Source organism: Pipistrellus hanaki (assembly GCF_964339955.1).
Source record: "Pipistrellus hanaki genome assembly, chromosome: 2".
NCBI lineage: Eukaryota > Metazoa > Chordata > Mammalia > Chiroptera > Vespertilionidae > Pipistrellus > Pipistrellus hanaki.
In genome coordinates this window covers 116997567-117021152 of record NC_140504.1, presented here as the reverse complement: position 1 = coordinate 117021152, position 23586 = coordinate 116997567, and the positions used below count along the sequence as shown (strand labels likewise).

Genomic DNA, 23586 nt, shown 5'->3' with positions numbered 1-23586 from the left:
ATAGGTAATAAGATGATGTGCTATTTTGAGAGTGGTTACATTCCTAAGGAGTCTGAAAAGGGGGCATTTCAAACGTGCACCAAAAAAACAACAATGGATAGGGCTTACTTAAGGCAAAGATAATCTTTTACCGGGGAAGTTATAGGCTTGAGGCAGGACCTTCCTGGTTAGAAATTTTTTATCAGATCATCCTGTAAGGTTACTGGGGGTTAGATTTATTACAGAGCCCCTTTTTTGTCCAACATACAGTACCTCTAAAATACTTAATTTTGCAAAGAAATGTTATTTTTCTGTCAGAAACAACTGTTTTATTTAAATTTTTGTTTTAATATATGTAATAACCAGTCCATATTGAAATTTCTTAAATTGTCTCAAAACATCCCTTATAACTTTTTTTTTCTCAATGTAGGATGATACATTGTATCTGGTTGATATATCCCTTGAGTCCCTTTTAATTTACAGCAGTTCAAGAGATTGGCCACTTGCCTTGTAGAACATTGCATACAAATCACTTGAAAATCTTGTTATGATTCGGGTTTGGATTCAGCTGCTTTAGAGTGAGGCTGAAGTATTGGTGTTTCTAACAAACTTCCACGTGACCCATTGATTACATTCATCCTATATAATAAAGGCCTAATAGCTAAGTGGCCGGGTAACCCAGTTGGCTGGTCGGCTGTTCAACCAATCAAAATGTAATATGCTAAGACCACTCAACCACTTGCTATGATGTGCACTGACCACCAGGGGGCAGGCACTCCGACAGGTAGGTTAGCTGGCTGCTGGGGTCCGGACGATTGGGACTGAATGAGACTGGCCAGACATGGTCCCTCTCCAGCTGGCCAACCTCCTGCATCCCTCCCCAGCTCCCGATTGTGTACTGGTAGGGTCCCTCACCCTGGTCTGAGCGCTCTCACATTCGTCGCTGTGACGCACTGACCATCAGGGGGCAAATGCACAACGCAGGAGCTGCCCTCTGGTGGTCAACGCAGGAGCTGCCCTCTGGTGGTCAGTGCACTCCCACAGGGGGAGCACTGCTCAGCCAGAAGCTGGGCTCACAGCTGGCAAGCACAGTGGCATTGGCAGGAGCCTCTCCTGCCTCCATAGCAGTCGGACATCCCCCAAGGGCTCCCAGACTGCGAGACAGCACAGGCTGGAATGAGGGGACCCCCCCCCCCCACCCAGTGCACAGATTTTGTGCACCAGGCCTCTAGTTGAGTAATAAGGCTCTAAAAAGATTTGCCAGGTTGTTTTTTTTTTCCTGGTGTCTTGATCTAAACTTTATTTAATCTGGAAGATTAGGCTTGGTTAGACTTAAGTTCGTCTTTCTGGCTAATAGCATACTAAAGCGATTTTCACCTTTTTCATCTCATAACACACATAAACTAATTAATTAAAAAACTGCTGCGACATACCAAAAAATACTTTTTGCCTATCTGACAAAATACATAGGTATAATTTTGATTCATTCCCACTGGTGGTAGTTGTTGTGTTGGCTGTTGTCATTTGTTTATTTGATAGACTAAGGGAAAAGAGGTCAGTGCCCCTGACTAAGTAGTCAGGTATTGCATGTTTTAAAAATTCTTGCATCACTCCAGTTGAAAATCATTGGCATACATCATAACTCATGAGTACTTCTGCATCACATCAAGTAACATGTACCATCATTAGTGCTGATAACTTAAGAGCAGTAAATTAGGGTGAAGGTGAGGTGTTTCTTGCTTTCAGCCTTAATGTTATTGTGGGGTGTCACTTTGGCATCACACAGATTTCCAATTCTCTAAATATTCACCAGTTGATAATCCTCTCATGAATCAATGTGCCAGAGGTGGTGATAATTTTCAATGGAAATTTCTTTGACTTTTTACTTACTATCATTCTTTTTTTTTTTTTTTAAATATATATTTTATTGATTTTTTACAGAGAGGAAGGGAGAGAGAGAGAGAGCCAGAAACGTCGATGAGAGAGAAACATCGACCTGCTGCCTCCTGCACACTCCCTACCGGGGATGTGCCCGCAGCCAATGTACATGCCCTTGACCGGAATCGAACCCGGGACCTTTCAGTCCGCAGACTGATGCTCTACCACTGAGCCAAACCGGTTTCGGCTACTATCATTCTTTTTTAAAGTACATAGAGCTTTCCCTAATCAACTGAAACTGTTTGGTTACCTTAAAACAGTTCCTATTGAAAAAGGATAAATGCTAAATTAAATTCAGATTTTCATAGAATTGCTGTGTTAACCGTATTCTTTTTTTAAATCCTGAGCCGAGGATATTTTTTTCCATTGATTTCTAAAAAGAGAGAAGGGGGAGGAGGAGGAGGAGAGAGACACACACACACATGGACATGAGAGAGAGGGAAACATCAACGTGAGAGAGACACATAAATCAGTTGCCTCCCCCACACCCTTTACCATGGCTGGGGAACCTGCAACCAAGGTATGTGTCTTGACTAGGAATTGTACCCAAGGCCCTGTAGTCCACAAGCTGGCACTCTAACCACTGAGTACACTGGCAGAACAACTATATTCTTTTTGATGTTCAAATTGTTAGTTTTGGCTTCTGGCTGCCTTTTTGAATTGCCTCTTTTGATCTTTTAATGATCCCTTAATACTCTAAGCATGGAGCTGGTCATGATTCTGTTTTTCCAAGGATCCCTGGATACTAGAAATGGCATTCATACTGGGTGACATTGTTTCTAGGCCCATTCTGTGAACTGAAATAGAAAATACATATTTTTCAAATCAATTGTATATTGATACTAGAGGCTTGGTACACAAAATTCATGCACGGGGTGGGGGGGTTCCCTCAGCCCGGCCTGTACACTCTTGCAACCCAGGACATCCCTTTCGCAATCTGGGACCTCTGGCTTCTAACTGCTCATCTGCCTGATGCCCCTAACTGCTCGCCTGCCTGTATGATCACCCATAACCACCTCTGCTTCAGCCCCCAAACCCAGGACCCAGGCTTGCCTCCTCTGGTCGGCTGCAGGCAACCAGGATCTGGGCTTCCCTCCCTCTCTGGCCAGCCACAGGCACCCAGGACCGTGGTTACGGGCAGCTTCCCTTCCCCGCTTATTACCCTTTTATTAGTATAGGTTTTCAATTAAACTATAACAGTATTTTTATTTAATTTTATAAGCTTGGGTTTTTTTCCTCTTGTACTTTATTTCTTACAGCAGTAATTCTTAAACTGCACATTCATCAGAATCACCTAGACTGCTTGTTAAACTTGATGAGCCTCACCCCTAGAGTTTCCAATTGAGTAGGTCTTAGATAAGACCTAAGAATTTGCATATATAAGTTCTTAGGTGATTTTTGAGGCTGCTGGTGCGGACCACATTTTGAGAACCACCTTCTTAAACATGGTTTTCTTAAGAGTAAAGGAGTTGAGCCAAATTACAGGTAATTTAGGAAAAATAGCCATTTATTATTTTTTAAAAATGTATATATATTTTGTTTTAGAGCGGGAGGAAGGGGAAGAGAGAGGGAGACATTAATTGACTGCCTCCTGCATACCCACTACTGGAAATCAAGCATAGGCATGTGCCTTGACCCAAAATTGAACCTGAGACCTTTTGGTACGTGCGAGGACCCTCAACCAACTGAGCCACACTGGCCAAGGCAAAATAGTCATTTCTTCTGAAAATAGACTTTGCATATTTGAGGATAGAATGGGAAAAATAAAAAAAAATAAAGAGTCATGGAGCAGGAGGTCTGTCTGGAAGGTGCCTCAAGCTTTGAGGAATTACTTTTAGAAAGAGGGGTGATATAAAGAGCAGGACATATAAGAGGCCAATATTTAACTTGGCAGGAGCTTTTACTCGTCTGTCTCACTCATGAGAATGTAAACGAAGGAAGGGTACTTTGGAACAATTTTAATTTATTGCTAATAAGTTTTTTCTTGATTTGTTACTAATAAGTTTCACTAAAATTTTACCTTTGTCATCTAAAAATGAAAAGGGTTGCAGGGAGATATAGTGTTACTTTTTAAGTTTTTTTAGGGTTTGGGGAGATGGTAAGTGGGAGGTTGGGCTGAAAAGCATCATTATACACATTGTTCTTTGCTGAAATAAAATGCCACTCTCTGAGTTATTGAGATATTAGGAGCCATTTTTCCAAAAGATTGGTGACTCCAGAATGCTCTTACTGTTTCTCATTTGTCTGCTTCCTAACTTATATGCTACATAGGCAGGTGATAAAGGCTTGTTCTATGCATTCCCGTATTTAAAAACCTGCTGCAAGTATTTGAAATTGTTGAAGTCTGTGATCACCACTTCACATCTGCTTAGTAACAGCAATATTCACACAGACGACTATTAGATTTTAAAGTACTTTTTGAATCCTCAAATTATATTCGGCATATTATTTATTTTTTTAATTGCTTGGAAATTGGTCAGTTATATAAAGGCTGTAGTTCTTAGTCTAACCTTTTTGAAAATCTGATGAAAGTTGTAGGCTATCTTCATCAGAAAAATACTTCTATGCTCAGTTTTAGATAAGTTGAATCCCTTAAATAACATTACTAAGATCTAATAAATGTGGGTTTTCATGTGACATGTAGACTTAGTCTTAATATTTGAATCATTAGCGCTTAAGCAGATTTTTAAAAAGGATTTTTAGTTTCTAAATATGCTTAATAAAAATCTATTATGTATTTTTAAAATATAGGCATGGTCTAGTAATTTTGGAAAATAAAATTAATATCTTTTAGGCACATTATATTTTTCATACCCTTGTTCATGAAATGCTTACAAATGAACCCCATACTTTGGTGAAAACATCTTTTTCCAGTCCTTCATTTAAAAACAAACAAACAAACAAACAAACAAAAACCTGGAAAAATAATTATTTATTCCACAAAGAGAGCTTATCTTCCTAATTTGAAAAGTGCTCCTACAAAATAAGAAGCCACAATGGTCAGAGAGAATTAAGCCCTTCCTTTTTTTTTTTTTAAAGAAACTTAAAGATGATTCTTACTGAAAGTAGAAGAAACTCACTACCAATTTATTTTTATTTGATAGTCCCCAGTAAGACTCTTAACATAATATATAAATAGAAAAAAGGAAAAGCATAATGTGTACCAGTATGTGTGTAGGATGGTCTTAATATCAAAATTATGATATTGATATCCTATCATAATTTTCTACTGCTTATTCCAGGTAATTCTATGAAATTGCCAACTGCATGGCTGCATTTGTAAATACTGTCTTTAATCTTGTAATCAATATAAATATTTTTGAGCTGCACATTTCATACATTTTGCACTATTTCCAAAGTGTTTACTTATGCACGCATAATCATGTTAAGTTGTAGAATTCAAGATTCTGCATGGCGGCTTCTGTGTTACAGTAACTAAGATTGTATCTTTTCCCACCCTAATTGCAAAAATTTTGTTTTAATTCAGTTAGCTTTTGAAGGTTAGTTAAAATACCTAAACTAGATAAGAGGCATTTATTACTAGATGGCATATTTTTGCACGTATGTTTGTTTTTTGAACTTAATTGTAAAGTTGAAGGGAAATGCTTTTTTTAAATGTCTTTTGAATCTAGCATATCTATAATAGGCAAATTCAAACTTTCTCTTTTCTTGCAGATAAAGCTTCACCAAGAAGGTTGCCCAGGAAGCGGGCACAGAAGAGATCAGTGGGATCTGATGAGTAAATGTTCCTTTGTGCAACAATTCAGTCTTTACTTAACCTGCCCTAATGTTTTTCGGCCTGATGGGAATTAGTGCAGAGAAGCCATGTCACCATAGAAGCAACTACTACTTGTGTGTGGACTGAGCAATCAGAGTCTGTGGCGATAATATTTTTGAACGTGCACTGCATTCATTTTTCTAAAGTAACAAATTTGTTTTTTTTTTAACCATTAAAATCTATGTGTGTGTGTGTGTGTGTGTGTGTGTGTGTGTGTGAGCAGTTGGTCTTACCAGAATCATCGTTGAACTCCCTGAAGCATGCCTTTAGAATACTGAATATATTAATTGCCTTTCTTGTTGACATTTTCAATACGTATTTTCTCCCCGAAGTCCATATTTATCTAATATTATAGATGTCCTATGTTGGACTGTTTAAAGAAAATAACTTGTTTCGTCCTTAGGATCCCAGTTGATAGAACAAATTAGCATTTGGTTGTCATCATTGCTGTTTTACAACTAGTATTCTAAAGGCACAAGCAGGAGCAGCGGCTTTTTAGCAATAGAGTTATTTTGGTATTTTGCTGCTGTTTACTGTAATATGCACCTTCAGAACACTGCCCAAATGAGTTCAAGGGATCTCTAGCAACAAAATTGTGAAACATGAAAATTCTGCTGATTTTGGTGTATAAAATCCACCTCACTCTCTTTTTTTATCAGAAAGAAAATGGTGTCCTTGTGGAAAATGAATTGTTGTGTTAACCATTATTGTTCTATTTCTTACCCAAAGGATAGCTTTGGAATGATTTTAGACCTATTTAGTTATTTTTTTGAAGAGATCATTTGTCTCTCCTTAGTAGAAGTATTTTACTTAAGAAAAGTTGCCTTGACTACAGACTGCAAAAGGCCAGTTTATAAGGGCAGAGATATATTTCAATTCTAATTTAAGAAAATTTAGTTAGGTATTTTTTTAGATGGTTAATCAGTTGTTTTTTATATACTCTTTTGGGGATTTTGGTTGTTGATACAACCTTTTTTTTTTTTTAGTTTATCTTAAGAATTCCAAACTTGAAGCACTCAGTATCTAAAAACCAAAATGAAATCGGAATTTGTAAAATTCACTTAGAGAGTTACTCTTGCCCTAGGTATTAAATTAAGTTTGGCATTATTGTCAGACTGGATAAAGGTTAATGTATAATAAAATGAACAAATAAGAGGCTTTTCCCCTCTATCGTTAAGCCATATTCTTCCATGTATATTTTGTAAGGAAATGGTATGTGAAATTTTAGTGGCTGTTCAATTCCTGATTGTCTTCATTATAATGAACTGACCACTCCCCACCTGTACCCATGCCCACACAAAACAATGAAAAGAGACAAAACACACACACAAAATCTTTCCAAGTTGTTTTAAGTATTTAAACATCGGAGCCAAAGTCAATGACAAAATAGAAGTCATTGTATAGTTATTAATCATGTTGCAAGTAGGGGTGAAGGTTGGCATTGCTGCACTATAAACTTCTATACCTGTAATATAAAGTGTTTTAAGTTTTTAATTGGGCTAAATAATCAGTTTATTTTGAAAAAACTCTATGAACATTAAGAGACTGCATGGTTTTTTTTGTTAAATGTAATAAGGAGGCCCTTCCGTCTTCTCAAGGAATGTATTCCCAGATATTTTTGTGAGTGTCCCAAGTTTGTGAAACTATTAGAACATAATGCAGTGAGGTGTGATTACAGAATTTAAGTGACCTCTAGTAGAGAATTTTATCAACAACCTGGTAATGCTGAGACAGTGGCAAAGCCACACTGACTGCCAGGTGCCACCCCTTCTAACCTCTAAATAATTTGCCTTACATACTAGCCTCTCTATTTCTGAGGTTCAGGTTCATACCTCAGAAATTATTTGCCATGTTTTATTTTTTTTTTTTTTTTAGCATAGGAACACTTGAAAACTCAGGTGCTGGGGGGAGGGGGGGTCTTTCTCTAGTATCAGTAAGTGTTTAGCAGGAACTAACTCTGTAATAAATGGAATTCAATTCCACACATGGTTTGTTCAAGCACACTTAATAAGTAGTCTATTTTTTAAATGTAAATATTTGGATGAAGTTTTTGTTTGTTTTGAAATATTCATTTGCTACATTAACCATGGTTTCAGAATTTACCATTTAAACAATTTGGTTTCAGAATCTGTAAAATGAACTAAGAATCTTGTGTATCAATTCAGATATGTGAGAATATGTGTTTATAAAGTGTGGATCTTGCTTTGGTTGTATAGCTTCATCATTCATTTCATGGATATCAATAGCAAATGACTTTTAAAACTATTCCTGCCCTCTAAGGTGTTGGAGTGGGGAAGGGAAATGGGACCTCCCAGGTAGAAACCTGAGGAAAACAGACATCACAAGGAAAGAAGCCTTGACTAAATTTTAGGATGTTTTTCATTTAATTTAATTTTTATTTATTTTTTAAATATATTTTATTGATTCTCTACTGAGAGGAAAGGAGAAGGATAGGGAGTTAGAAACATCGATCAGCTGCCTCTTGCACACCACACAGTGGGGATGTGCCCGCACCTGAGGTACATCCCCCCGACCGGAATCGAACCTGGGACCCCTCAGTCCGTAGGCCAACACTCTTACATACCAGTGAGCCAAACTAGTCAGAGCTGATGTTTTAATTTTAAATAAGCTTCAGATCATAGTGACTTTGATAGGAAAAGACAAATTTAGATTTTAAATATATATATTTAAAAGCCACTGCCTTAAAGGTGTATTTGCAATGCATCAGCCTGTAATTGTATTTTGGCTCTGTTCGGGAGAAGTAAGTGGTGGTAATGTGATGTCAAAACTTGGACTTAATGACTTGAGTTATTTTGGAGCTACAGTAGTAGATAAATGTAATATAATATGCAAGGCTCTTAAAGCATTTATCTTTTGTGATACAATGATATCCATACCCTTGGTATGAAGAAAAATTTACTTGTTTAGTACATTTAAATAATGTGATTTTTCTTTTTTTAACCATGAACTCAGCATTATGCATCATCTCTCATCAGGTTTTGATAGGTTACACCCTTGATTTTTCAGTATTTCAGTTTCAAAATTAGATGTTAGGCCGAAACCGGTTTGGTTCAGTGGATAGAGTGTCAGTTTGTGGACTGAAAGGTCCCAGGTTCGATTCCGGTCAAGGCCATGTACCTTGGTTGTGGGCACATCCCCAGTGGGTGTGCAGGAGGCAGTGATCGATGTTTCTCTCTCATCGATGTTTCTAACTTTCTATCCTCCTTCCTCTCTGTAAAAAAAAAAATCAATAAAATATATTTTTTAAAAATTAGATGTTAGGTTAAATTTTAAAAAACTTTCTGCCCTAGCCAGTTTGGCTCAGTGGATAGAGCATCAGCCTGCGGGTTAAAGGGTCCTGGGTTCAATTCTGGTCAAGGGCATGTACCTCAGTTGCAGGCTCGCTCCTCCCCAGCTGCGTCCTCATTGAGGCTTGTGCAGGAAGCAGCCAATTAATGTGTTTCTCTCACATTGATATTTCTCCCTGTCTTTCCCTCTCTCTTCCACTCCGAAAATCAATGGAAAGATATTCTCAGATGAGAATTAAAAAAGAACAACAAAAGAAATACTTCCTGATACACTTGAAATAACCACAGTTTGGGAGAGCATCATTTATAGTTGTAAAATTAATAAATTTATTCTGATTTTATTAAGTAACTAGAACCCTAGTGCATGAATTTTTGCACGGGCGGGGTCTGGCCAGCCTGTCCCAATGGGGGTCCATTGGACTGGGCCAGTGGTGGGGAGGGGCCTCAGATGGTTGGCCGGCTTGCCCTGCCCCCTGATCAGGGCCCAGATCAAACTCTGCTGCAGTGTGCGTCATAACTACCAGTTCTGGTCGTTCCACATTCTGGTCACTGGGCTTTTATATAGAGAGATATCCTACTTTGAATTAGATCTTCAGCTTAGTGAGGAGCAAGGTGCAGTGCTATGGTATAGGTACCGTTTAGCTGCCTTTTTTTTTTTAAGACAGAAAGGAGCTCATTTATTAAACATCAGTCATGCACTGTTTTCTGTTGGGACTTTCATTCATCTCATAAACCTTCACAACAGTTCACTGAAGCAAGCTGATAACTGTTCTCATTTTACAGGTGGAAAAACCAAAATCAGTTTGAGTAGCTTGCTTGAGGTTACACACTGAATATGGATTCAGAGCTGTCTTATTCTAAAACACATGTTCTTTACCCTTTACTGTGTTTCAGAAGGAAATTTTATAAAACCAAGCATTTGGGCAGCTTAAAATACTTGGTTTTCCAGATTCCAGCAATAAGTTCAAATAACCCCACTGTGTATACTATATATACACACTCGTACAGTAGTGCACGAGTGCCACTCATCTCCAAAACAAACCCCAGAGTCTTCTGAGCTGTTAAAATTGATTTGTCTGTTAATGTTGTGGTATGTATGTATAATTTTTTTTAATTTGATAATGCATTTTTATATGATAATTTAGTTTTCCACATATGCCCTACTTAATCTCTGACAATAATATCTCTTTAAATGTCCCCTTGATTTAAAGAAATAGCCTTTAAAAATATTTTCATCAAAATAGATTTTCTAGTTTGATTGTATTTTCAAGTTGTAAAGGGTTGAAAGATACATTCTCATATTAGAGATGAGAGGGAAGTAAGTATTTGTTGGGTTATACAACCAACTAATTATAGAACTGGGATTACAGGTTAAGTTCATATATTACAACTGAAGATGATATGACGAGGGCTTTTCTTATTCTCCTGCTGTTCCTTACATAGATTTCTGTGTGGTATCCATGACAACCTATCATCTTGTTGACATGTTGATCTCCTGCTGGGCTGTGAGCTTTTATCTTTGCTTTTTATTCCCAGGTTCTAGTTCATGATTTTCAGGTGGAAACCTGTCATAAGGTGTTCAAAAAAATAAAATGTGGGCCAAGTTTTCACAAGCCACATTTCCATGGCATTGTGTAGAGAAATATTCTTGGTGATAATCCAGTCCCATTGGTAGTTCTGTGATGTTGCATAGAGAGGTGATGTGGTATGCCAGCTTGGGGATTAGAATGTAGTCAGTCCTGGCCTCTAAACAACAGTGATCTTCAGAAGGCAGCTCATCTCTAGAGTTTTGATGTATGCTTGTAAAATTGAGAGACAATTCAAGTGTCAGTTCCAAATTTACTCTGTTACCTACAATGTTAAGTGATTCTTCCTTAAATCTAGTTTACTCAGAAAAAAAAATGAACTAAGGATTAGAATGGACTCATGTCAGTCTTCCTGGGCTCAAAGTCCCAGCCCCCTCCTCTCAATGTTAAGTGATTCTTCCTTAAATCTAGTTTACTCAGAAAAAAAAATGAACTAAGGATTAGAATGGACTCATGTCAGTCTTCCTGGGCTCAAAGTCCCAGCCCCCTTCTCTAAGTTGGAGGCAAATAACCTCTTTGAGCTTCAGTTTTGGTGCTTAGCACATTGTCCACAGCAAAGGAAGCCGTGTGAGTGACGGCTGCCTCTGCTGTGGGGGCAGGGTTGGCACAGCATTCTGTGAAGCTTGGGAAGGGAAGGAAGTGCACATGGTACTTTTTGGACTTAGATGTGGGGGGATAGTTAAATTCTATTGTGTAGAAAAATTACAGTAAACAGCATTCTTTTTTAAACTACAGAGTAAAAGTCTTAAGATGAACATGAAATGTAGGTAGTTCTGATTCACTTACTAATGAACCAGAGTAATAAGACTTGGAGAGGCTACGTGTTTCCCAGTATTTCCATTTTTGGGACTTAGAATTTCTTTCAGATTTAAACTCTAAGCCACTCAATGAACAAAAAAGACTTACATATTGTTTTTCAGAATCTGTTTGTGTGGTCTCCCATCCCAGTCACATTGTCATATAGGTGCTCCAGCTCTGAAGGCGTTTAGAAAGCAGTGTGAGAAATGTTTTCAACAGGAATAGTGTTTGGATTGAGCTGATGGATATCAGGCCTCTGCTCTACTCTTCCAAATGCATTCTCATTCAGTCCTCACAACTACCCTACCGTGTTTCCCCGAAAATAAGACCTAGCGCATGGAAAGATAAGACATCCCCTGAAAATAAGACCTAGCGCAACTTTGGGAGAAAAAATTGATATAAGACACTGTCTTATTTTCGGGGAAACAGGGTAGGTAACTTCTTATCCATGATGAAACACCCTCCAGGAGACCAGAGGTACCCCCACTGCAGGTTTGGTGCATTGACTTCTCCACCTTAGTTTGAAAAAGGTATGTGTACACTTCGTTTGGAAGCACATTCACATTAACGCACAAAATATACTTAGTTCTGGTTGCATCATTTGGAATTTGCTTGATTATTTTCTCTGAGGTAGACATCTATCTGGAACTGCTCAAAGTCAAGCTACATTTATAAATACTCAACAGTGGCTCTCTTGAAAAGATTTGTTGCCATCACCCCCTCCACACATGTGAGACTAGTTCTCTGCCCTTGAACTCCCCTGGGTTTATTATTAGAGTCATATGTATTATAAGGTCTTGCATTTAATATTTCATACTGTTCATAATTGTTAACTTTTCATGGCTAAAATTAATATCATGTATTTGTAAATTTGTCCCTAAGAGCTGATGGCACTGTTCACTAAAGGGAAAGTAAATCTAGACCGGCTGTAGACTGCTGGTCCTGAGCTGTCTTCCAGAACAGTGGCGGCAGGATCACTCCGCATGGTATGACATTGGTTTCACTTGTCTTTGATCTTATTTGAACCCACCTGGATAACACTTAATCTGGTTTACACCAAAGCCCCTGCCTTGAATTACTCTCTGAAACCACTACAGTGGCTTTTCACATGTGACGACGGGGCTGGTTTTAAGGAGATGCCATGTACATGTCGGGTCTTGGTCATGTCTGCACAGTGAAGACAGTGCTAACTACTGTCTATACAAGCGTGCGCCACTCTCACTGACCACCACCATCTTCCAGGTTCTTGAGAGACTTGACCTTCAGTTGTGCACCTCCTTGCCTATCACCCTCTCATCTGGCTGCTTTCCTGCTGTGTCCACCTTTACAAAACATTCCTGTCTTGAATCTTTTGCATGATTCTCTTACTCCTGTTTTTCTGTTTTGTTTTCCTCTTTGTAAAAATATATCCTAAGCAATCCCTTTCCTTTTCCTCTCCAGGCTTTTGATCTTTTAAACTTTCTTCAATTTAGCTCCTGTCCCCCAAAATGTACTCTTGGGATCTCATGGCTCCCCACTGGCCAGCCTTCTTTAATCTCAGTTCTCCAGCTTAACTTGTGCACATAACCCAGCGACCACCATCCTTCAAATTCCCCTTAGCTTCTATGACCTGCTCTCACGAAACTCCTCTTTTCTGACTATCCCAACTCAGGCTTCCTCCCGCTCTGTAACAGCCTTGACAGAGTTTTCATGGTGGTCATCATGGCCTCATCTGTTAACTGTATTTCCTTAGTCCTAATGTTTGAGACCTCCAGTACTGTTTTAGTGCCATTCTGTCTGCGATTCTTTTCACTTAAATTTTCTATTGTAACCCCAAACCATCAAATCACAGATGTTTATTTTCCTCCATAAACCTCCCCAGTCTAACTTCTTGCATTCTTCAGTAACATGGCTCCTATTTATCCCACATTGAATCTTAAAGAGCCCCAAGTATTATGACTTCACTGTAAGTATTTAATAAATGCTTTCTAATTTTTAGCTCTGCTATGAATTAGTTTTCAGTTCTTGCCACTTCAAAATCTAACAATTTTAAGAACTTAAAAAAACCCAGAATCATTCTTTATAGGCAAAATACCCTGTTTCCCCAAAAATAAGACAGTGTCTTATATTAATTTTTTACATCTGGTTCAAAATTTATCTTTTTACATAAAATTTTTCTCAAAATCTAGGGTTTGCTGTTTTCATTCTAATGCTTGAATACTTGAAATATGATCTCTAAATGTATGTGTGTGTTTCAGAGAGGGAGAGGAAGTGAGAGATGAAACATCAATGATGAGGGAGAATCATTGATTGGCTGCCTCCTGCATACCCCCATGGGATCGAGCCCGAAACCTGGCCATGTGCCCTGATCAGGAATCGAACCTCAGGAATCGAACAGTGATCTCCTGGTTCATAGGTTAATGCTCAACCACTGAGACACGCCAGCGGGGCATGATCTCTGTGTGTTTTAATCCAGTTGCTTATGACAGAACTTGCTCCTGCAGTGTGAGGTTTAGCTGTTGACTGAGAATGTTATCTGGCTATCTTTTAGGACTTTGTGAAAGGAGGGCTGTGAGTCCATAAAAATCTTGTGCAGTTTTGAGAAGTATCCCTGCTCTAGAAGTATCTGGGAATCACAGCCTTTCCTGTTTTGTAAACTCATCACTGCTCTGCTGTCAAATGCATCTTTCTTACATATCCCTTAACAAAGGGCAGTCTTCAAAGTACTTGTGCGCAATACAAAATGTTAGGATCCTAAGTGTCAACACATGTTACTGCTAGGTTGTCGTGTGTGTCCCGTCTCCTCCCCGCTCCTTAAAGATGAGAAGCACAAAGGAAATCTAAAATATTAAGCAAAAAGTAAAACAGAAACTAAAAGATAATTTAGGTATTCAACTTCCTAATAGTTAACTAATTTTCCCATTGAATTTGTAAAAAGTTTCACACATTCTCTGCATGTAAAATTTGGGTATAAGGAACAGTCTTGTTTTAGAATAAAGATACTTTAGGATGAGTTTGCGTGTTCTTTGGCTGGCAGCTAGTTGACATCAGATGATGCTCATTAGACACCCCCCACCCCTGTACTGAGAGTTAATGTGGAGACTGCATACTCTGACCATTTAGACATTTGTAAGTGAGCAGAGATGGGCCTTGGACTTAATTTTCTCACCTGTGTTTCAGTGAGTCAGTAGTGCCTTTACTTTCCTTCTTTTCAAGGTTTTATCTAAAGTGGTAGAACTAAACTGGGAAAAGTAACTTGATTAGGGGCTGTGCCAGCCAGAGAGTTGTCTCTAACTGTGTGATGTTAGAGACCAGCATTGAAATATCTTCTCTACGTGCTTAAAATGCTCAGTATTAAGTAAAATTGATATTTGCCCAAGATCTGAAAGGGCATATATAAAACACTAAAGCAGTTTTTGTAGCAAGATGGTAGATTGTTTTCCGTTTCAAAATGTTTGTAATGTACGTATATTTTATAACAGAAGAAATAAATATATATATTAAATTTGCCTGAGCCTTAAAAATCAAGGTAGAGTATTACTGGAAAATGCTTGAAATTATTTCTCCTTAAAGGAGCCCAAGCTTCCAATCTGTTACTTTTTAAAATTAGTAAGCCATCTGTAGCCACTGCTGGCTGGGAACCCTCCCCAGCCTCCTGTTCACTTGGGTGAACATGGAGTCTCCACCATCACCTGTAGGTCCTCCAGAATCTGGTCCTTACCTGCCTCTGGCCCTCTGCTTCCCTCTGGCCTGGCCACGTCAGTAAGTCCCTCAGCCCCCACATCATCTCTTGCCCATTCATTAGCCTTCCCTGACCTGCTTCCCTCATCGAAGGCAAGCACCTGCATCGCAGCACTCTGTCTATTGTCCTTATACCCTTACCTCTGCCTGAAACTTCCTTATTCTTTCCTTACCTGTCACACTCTGGAAATGTAAGCTTCATAACAGCAAGAATTCAGTCTTCTTTGTCACCAGATCAGCAAGTCTAAAAACAATGCATGGCACATGATAGATGGTTAATCAATATGAATTATTTAATTATCACAACCATACAGTAAAGTGGATATGCAACCCGTTTTGCAGATGAGGAAGTTAAATACCCAAGTTAAATAACTAAAAGTCACTCTAATTATTAAGTGGCAAATTTGAGGTTGGAACACAGGCCCGTCTTTCCAGATCCTTCATGTGACACTAATGCTGCCTAATAGTATGGAAGGCCTGGGATTGAATTGCCATCTCTGCTGTAGACACAACCTTCCAGGCCCATACAGGGGCTGCACCTTGGGAATGAACGGCTGCAGCGGCCCTTTGGCTGTACATTGGCAGCTCCACTAGGAAGTGCTTACCAGAACGAAACAGGAACCGACCTAGGAGGTAGTATGGAGCTGCTGTGAGTGTGCATCCCTTAGGTGAGTTCTAGAAAAGGGACACAATAAGGAAAGCACAGCCAGAGCTTCAAAATGAAAAGTTCCTGAAGTGTGAGTGAATTGTAAGCTTAAACATTTTTCTCTTAAATTCATAATGACAAGCTTAGTGAATGATACCAAGTTGAAATAACTAAGCTCATTTTCATAATTTTAAATCTAATATTACTCCTCTGCAAGAATTCTCCAAACGATAACTAAGGCATTTTAAAAGCATAAATAGCCGAGACTGGTTTGGCTCAATGGATAGAGCGTCGGCTTGGGGACTGAAGGGACCCGGGTTCGATCCCGGTCAAGGGCATGTACCTTGGTTGCGGGCATATCCCCAATTAGGGGGTGTGCAAGAGGCAGCTGATCGATGACTCTCATTGATGTTTCTAGCTTTCTATCTCCCTTCCTCTCTGTATAAAATCAATAAAATATATTTTTTTTAAAAAAGCATAAATAACCATTACTCCCAAGCTCCCAGATACCTGTTAGCATGAGTATGTTTTGGTGCCCCCTGCTGCTCATGAGTGGTACAGCAGTGAACAACCCATTCCCAGGGCTGCAGGTTGGCATTAGCAGAAAGGTGCCAAAGGATTGGGAAGATAGGTCTGTTAGGAATGGTTCACTTCTAAAGCAAACGACCTGCTCCAATCAGCCTATGTATGCTGTACTTCACCCCTACCCCAAAAGTACACATCAAATTAAAGTGAAAAATACTGCTTTTGCTAAGACTTGAAGAAATTATCTGGGCAAAGTTATTTGAATGATCATTTCAGTAGAAAGGTGAATGCTGGGAACAATCCCTCCCCCCCCCCCCCCCCCCCCCCCCCCGCTGGGGTCACCTTAGAGCTGGCTGACCACACTCAGTGTGTTCTCTGGATTCATCTTGTCTCTTGGGAGAAGCATGGTCTTAGAGGACACCGAGCCTCTGCTCCGCCTTCATCATATCCATGTGTGTGTGTGTGTGTGTGTGTGTGTGTGTGTGTGTGTGTGTTTATTTTAGATGAACTGAGAAAATATTTTCATTGGACATCAATATAATAAGATGGTTAACTGCAGTTGAAATTGGAACTTGTTTGAATCAAGACTCGCCCACTTACTGGCAAGATAATCTTAGACAAATTACTAAATGGTCTCAGCCTGTTTCTTCATCTTTAAAATGGGGACAATAGTAATTATAGTTATTACTAATATTCAGTGAATATTTATAAAGCCCTCACTAAATGTCGTGTCTTTTTTTTTTTTTTTGACTGTGTGAGAGAGAGGGCTAAAGGGCTTTCCCAGCTCTAGTGGCCAGAGCAGCCTTGATTGCTGGCCTCGTTCGGCCTTTATTGGAATTTTTTAAAAATAAATCTTTATTGTTCGTATTATTACAAATGTTCCTCATTTTTCCCCCCTCCATTGCTCCCCTCCTCCAGGTTCCCAGCCCACCCTCTTCCCTTTCCCCACCCCACATTGTCCTCATCCATAGGTGCACAGTTTTTGTTCATGCTCTTCCCGAACCCCCCTACTCCCCTTTTCCCTGAGAATAGTCCACTCCCCTTCCATATCTCGGATTCTATTATATTCATTAGTTAATATTGTTCATCATGTTTTTTAATTCCCTTGGCTTTTAGTTTCACTTGTTGATAGTTACCTATTTGTTGATCATAATTTTTATCTATATCTTCTTCCTCTTCCTAAAGAACACCCTTCAGCAATTGATATAATTCTGGTTTGGCTGTGATGAACTCTTTTAGCTTTTTTTTATTTGTGAAGCTCTTTATCTGGCCTTCGATTCTGAGTGATAGCTTTGCTGGGGAGAGTATTTTTGGCTGTAGGTTCTTGTTATTCATCACCTTGAATATTTCTTGCCATTCCCGTCTGGCCTGCATGGTTTCTGTTGAGAAATCAGCTGACAATTGTATGCGTGCTCCTTTATAAGTAACTACCTGCTTTGCTCTTGCTGCTTTTAATATTCTCTCTTTGTCTTTTGCTCTTGGAATTTTAATTATGATGTGTCTTGGTGTGGTCCTCTTTGGATTCCTTTTGTTTGGAGTTCTGTGTGGTTCCTGGACTTGCAAGTCTATTTCTTTCCCCAGGTGGGGGAAGTTTTCTGTCACTATTTCTTTCAGTATGTTTTCGGTGTCTTGCTCTCTCTCTTCTTCTGGGACCCCCATAATTCTGATGTTAGTTAGTTTGAAATTGTCCCAAAGGTTTCTTACACTATCTTCAACTTTCTGGATTCTCTTATCTTCTTGCTTCTACAGAGGAGTGTCCTCTGGCTCTTTGTGTTCCAAATCTTTGACTTGATTCTTGCAATTTTCCATTCTGTTTTTTAGGACTCTGTATAATATTTTTTATTTCAGACAATGTATTCTTTATTTCTAGTTGATCTATTTTCATATCCTCATAGGTCTCATTTATTTTATCGGCCTTTTCTAGGAAATTCTTGAAAAACCTTATAAGCGTGGTTTTGAACTCTATATCCAGTCGCTTCTTGTTCTCCATTTCTTTCGTTTGTGATCTGTTTCCTTGTCTCGGCATTTTCACAGCTTTCCTGAGTTGGTAGGGTGGCTTTGTGTGCTAAGGTGTCCTATATGGTTCAGTGAGTCGGCCTCCCAGTTACCTGAGGTGGACAGTCTTGCTGTAGCCCTTTGTGGGCTGTGTGTGCAGTCTTGTTGTTAAGCCTTGCTTGTTGTTGGTATCACTGGGAAGCGTTGATCTCCAAGCCAATTGGCTATGAGGATCAGAAGTGTCTCAGCTAGGAGGGTTTCTGGATTCTGCTTGAATGAGGCAGAGTCTCGGGGTGGCACAAACAAGCTTTGTTGAATCCTGCACAATTGGTTGCAGGCACACGCACCTCTTTGGTATAGGCGCAGACAAGCTTTAGATTCCTGTCTGTCACTCCCTAGGAGAGTCCTATTGGCAGCGAACGAGGAAGCTAGTCACTGGAAGGGCTTCTCTGCTCCGCTTGGATGGGGCGGAGTCTCGGGTGGTGCAGACAAGCTTTATTCAGCCCCTCCCTACAAGGGTCTGGTTCCTGAGTCCCGCAGTAATGGCCACTGGCTTCACACACCTCCCAGAGATCTCTGCCCACTGCCCAACAGTCTGGCCTCTCCCTGTCTGGGGCCATCTATCAGCGCAATAGGGTGGTTCTGTTTTCCTCCCGAACAAGAAAGCCAGCCACGCATTAGCTGTCCGCCCTCTCCGCGCGCAGGGAGTAAGCCAGGAGTGAACTCGGCCCGCCCTCTCCGCACTCCGCAAGCAAGCCAGCAGCGAAGTCTGGCGGCCGCCTTTTCGCGCGCACAGTTCTCCGCACCTTCACAGTTCCTGAGGTTCAGCGCGCCTTCTCTCTCCTTCCCAGATGGTAGAGCCTCCTCTCAGCCAGCCGTCCGGCTCTTCAGGGTGATGTTTCCCCTGTTTTCAGTTCTAAATTCAAATTTGTTGTGGTAGGCTGCATTCAGGTGTCTACCCTATGCCGCCATCTTGGTTTCTCCTCTATATGTCGTGTCTTGTTGAATTTTAAAAACCATCACATGAAAAAACCTGAACAAAAAACAAAACAAAACAAAACAAAAAAACTGATCTTAATGCCTACCCCAGAATAACCTAATTTTCTCTCTGAGGAATGTTTCTTTTCCTCATTACATAAGCAATATTTACTTGAAAGCCAACTGAAAACCATCAACCTCTTTTTTTTTTTTCTAGAACTGTGAAATTGTTTTTAAAAGGTGTGTTCCTCTCTCTCCCCCTCCCCGCTCCCCGTACTTCATGGAGCATCATAAGGTATTAGAGTTGGAAATCATCCATCCAGCTACTTGACCAGTGCAGGGCTCCTTAAGGACACCTCCACCAACTGGGTGGCCCAACCCATTATTGGCTAGCCTAACTGTCAGTTCTTTCTTGAACCCAAATAAACTTCCTTGTGATAATTGGTCACATAAAACCTTACATATTTTATTGAATTGGTACAGGCCAGGTGCACAAAATTCATGTACTTGGGGGGGAGGGGTCCCTCAGCCCAGCCTGTGCCTTGCAGTCTGGGAGACCTCAGGGGATGTCCAATTGATGGCTTAGGCTCGCTCCCCAGCAGTTGGACATCCTTAGCACTGCCTGTGAGCCTAGTTTCTGGCTGAGCAATGCTCCCCCTGTGGGAGTGCACTGACCATCAGGGGGCAGCTCCTGTGTTGAGCATCTGCCCCTTTGTGGTCAGTGCGCATTATAGCGACTGGTCATTCTGCCATTCAGTTGATTTGCATATTAGCCTTTTATTATCTTAGGTAATAAAAGCCTAATATGCTAAGTGCCATCAACCAATCAAAGCAGAATATGCTAATTATATGCTAAGGACACTCAACCGCTTGCTATGACATGCACTGGCCACCAGGGGGCAGAAGCACAAACAATAAACTCCCTGCCTGTGCTCACCCAGCTAGTAAGAAATAGACCCCAGAATGTGGACACAGGCAGCAGCCTCCATGGTCCCTCCCGTCTAGCACTCAGCCACAGCTCCTGAACCTCTCCTGGGAGATCAGACACATCCAGCCAAACACCCAGTGTCACCAAGGCCCCTCTAATACACATGGGGACTGGGCATCTTCCTTCCCTGAAATGCTGTCTCAGTGTTCACTGGGTGCGGCTACTTCCATGGGAAAAGCCTTGTTCACAGGTTGTCTTCCATCCTACCTCTCAGCAGTCTCAAGTCTCTCCCGGCCCTGCAACCGCCCTGCTGGGCCTCGTCCTGAAGCCCTCCCTCAGTCTTACACGTAAAGGGAGCGCTTGGCGAATGCCGCAGCCTGGGGGGGTGGAGCTGGCTGGGACCCAGGTTCCTGTGCCGGCAAGCGCTGCTGTGACCTCCTCCATGTGGCCCTGGCCTGCTCCTGTGCGCTCTCTCCACATCCAGCCTATCAGCAGCTGCACAGCCTGCAGGACGAAGACCAGACCTCTGCTGTTTGCCTCCCTGAACCTCAAACCTGACTTCTCACTAGGCCTGCCTCGGATCTGTGTCCCAGCCGAATGGCGTGTTCCCTGTGCACCCACACTGCTGCCATTCCCGCCCTTGCACAGCCCTCCCTCCCTACGTGGATCACGTGTCCCCCTGCCCTCACCTGCTGGTCGAGCATCCCATTTGGGGGGTCACCTTTAATTTTTTAAAAAAAATATATTTTATTGATTTTTTTACAGACAGGAAGAGAGAGGGATAGAGAGTTAGAAACATCGATGAGAGAATCATCGATCAGCTGCCTCTTGCACACCCCCTACTGGGGATGTGCCTGCAACCAAGGTACATGCCCTTGACCGGAATCAAACATGGGACCTTTCAGTCCACAGGCCGACGCTCTATCCACTGAGCCAAACCGGTTTCGGCTAATTTTGATACAACTTTAAACTTACTCAAAAGTTGCAAAATAGTACAAAGATATTCCCTACACCCCTCACCTTCACCCAGATCATTAACATTTGCCACATATATACACACAGATTTTTTTCTGATCTATTTGCAAGTGAATTGCAGACAATGTGGCCCTTTGCCCCTGAATATAACAGAGTTGATCTCTTAAGAACAGTCTCTGGCACAACCAAATTCCAGTTATCAAGATCAACAAATTCAGTGCAATGTTCAGTCATCTGCAGGCCACACCCCTCACAGCTACTTTCTCCTGGTGCTGGGCCACGCCTGGCCCCTGCTGTGTGTGTGCGAACATGTCTCCTTAGCCCCTTTAATCTGGTTTCCTCAGTCGGACACCAGTGTTGTTCAGTACAGGCTGTTGCTTTGAGAGTGTTGCCAGCTAGAGCTTGTGTGCATTTCCTTGTGATTAGGTTCACAGTCTGTCTCTTCAGCGGGATCGATGTGGCAGTAATTCAAACCCTTCTCAGTGCAGCGAGTGGAGAGGCACCTGATGCTGCTGACCCTCCCTTTATTGTGGTTGATACTGGAGACTTGGGAAAGGAGGGGTCTTGTTGAGTTTTTCAACCTCAGTTTTCTTGTCACCTCTTTGAAGGAAGCTTTCTAAGGACCCCCACCCCAGGAGCCACAATTCGGAGTCTGTTCCCATAATGCCTTGGGCTTGGCTTAGTCCTTGTTCACAAGGACTCGATTAAATTCTGGTGATAGTTGTGTGTCTTCCCCACTGGACTGCGAGTCCCATGAGCATGGACACACGCGGCAGCTTCACAAATATTTGTTGAATGAATGAAAGAGTGAGTGAGATATTTGAGAGCTGACTCAGTTACAAAGCAAACCGTCCAAATCTGTCCAGATGAGTCTTTGTCCTTAGTGTTTCCTGCTCTGTTCACGAGAACGGCTAAGTTTTTGGATTTCTTTATATGCCAGATTCTCCATGAATGCACGGCAGTCTAACTAAAACCCGACAGAGAGGCACAATAGTTATCCTCCCTTTTGGGAACTACAGAATAGACTAAGTTAGAAACTTGAAACCCCAAATCTTGGAGTTTTCATTTGTTTCTTCCGGGGAGGAAGTGGGGAGTGAGGGGAGATTCTGGGCCTCGTAGGACAGCATGCAGTGTTTTCCATAGCACCCTGCTGGCGCCTCTGTCCCTCCCGCCACACTGCCACCCACACCGCGCAGGGGAGTGAATTAGGGCTGTCCTGAGGCTGCTGGGAGCTCACTCTCTCCCTTTGTTGTTTCAGACGCAGGAGGAGGGAGACGCACTGACGTTGACATCAGACCCTCCTGCAGCTCTGCCATCTCCTGGTCTCCAGGTGCCTGGCTGCACTCCCTGAGGCTGCCACAGGAAAGTCCCGTGGTGCGTGGTTCCTGGAGGCTGGCCGTCCTGCACTGTTTTGCTCCTGGTGAAGCAGGACGGCACGGGGTTCTCAGCGGGCTCCTGCTGGACGGCCTCGCCGGGAGAGGCTGAGGCAGGGCTGTGGCTTGTGAATAACAGCTGTTGTGCACTGTTTCCGGCCGAGAGTCCTTAGTCAAGCAGTCGAATGGGGATGGGGATCCCCACCCAAGAGGACTGGTGAACCCTGCGGCCCCCCCTGTAGGTGCATTCAGTTGAGCTTGTGTGACCCCATCACAGATGGTGACTGAGGTTGGGAGACAGTGACTCTGGGTGAGGTGACTCGGGAGCCCCTGTGACACGGTGGTTGCGACACATACTTAGTAGTTTCCAGTTCATCTTCAGGAAGTGGTCCGGCTGACTGTGGGGAGGGGCCTCAAAGAGCCTTGGGCAACTGCAGCGATCCAGGGGGCCTCTGGAGGAGGTGCTCAGTGCCGAGACCAAACCTTCCTGTGACTGCCGCCATTACCCTGATCAGTGAGTGGGTCCTTCCGCCCTTGGCCATCAGGCCTGGTTCCCGCAGGTGGGAGCTTGCCATGGGCTCCCAGGGCTATTTTATTCTGACATGCATTGAGTTGCGTTGCATTGCATTACATTGAATTGGACTGAAATAAACGTAATTGAAAGGCCTACAAACAAGTCTGAGTCTCTTGCGGAGTGCCTGCCCCTGAGGAATCACAGACAGGCCCTGTCTTCACTGTAGTTGGGCTTGTCACTGTCATACTGTGGAGAGAGATGGGAGAGGCCCAGAAAGGAGCAGGAGCAAAGGCACATTGTGTGTGAGTAGAGGAGAGCTGTCCAGAAGCAGCTGGTAACCGTCCAGCTGACAGAGGATACACACGGACGCGCAGATGTGTTCCGTGGAGAGCGCATGGCTCACGAGTGGCCAGTGAACCACGTGGAGCAGAGTCATTGAGAGCAGAATCTCGGGGGACAACCCCTGGAATCTGCCTCTCAGACAGCCCCACAGTGGATTGAAGGTTGGAGACTCAGGGTCGGGTGGGGACGAGCTCTGCTGGGTG

General features: G+C 41.9%; 2 protein-coding genes across 3 annotated transcripts in view; both read left to right on the top strand.

Annotated features, from left to right (window-relative positions):
• LOC311618228 (histone-lysine N-methyltransferase SETMAR-like) overlaps positions 1 to 23586 on the top strand; it is a 407000-nt gene that overhangs the window by 306508 nt on the left and 76906 nt on the right. The gene's annotated exons all lie outside the window — the stretch shown is intronic.
• Positions 1 to 23586, top strand: part of SSR1 (signal sequence receptor subunit 1) — a 47862-nt gene that overhangs the window by 15977 nt on the left and 8299 nt on the right. The window contains exons 8-9 of one of the 2 annotated variants that reach the window (XM_084875613.1): positions 5593 to 5656; positions 22413 to 23194. In XM_084875613.1, the coding sequence (XP_084731739.1) occupies positions 5593 to 5656; positions 22413 to 22437 (89 nt within the window). In that variant the 3' untranslated portion in view covers positions 22438 to 23194. Of the gene's footprint in view, positions 1 to 5592; positions 5657 to 22412; positions 23195 to 23586 lie in introns of those variants that run through there. The other variant, XM_084875614.1, reaches the window with a different exon arrangement.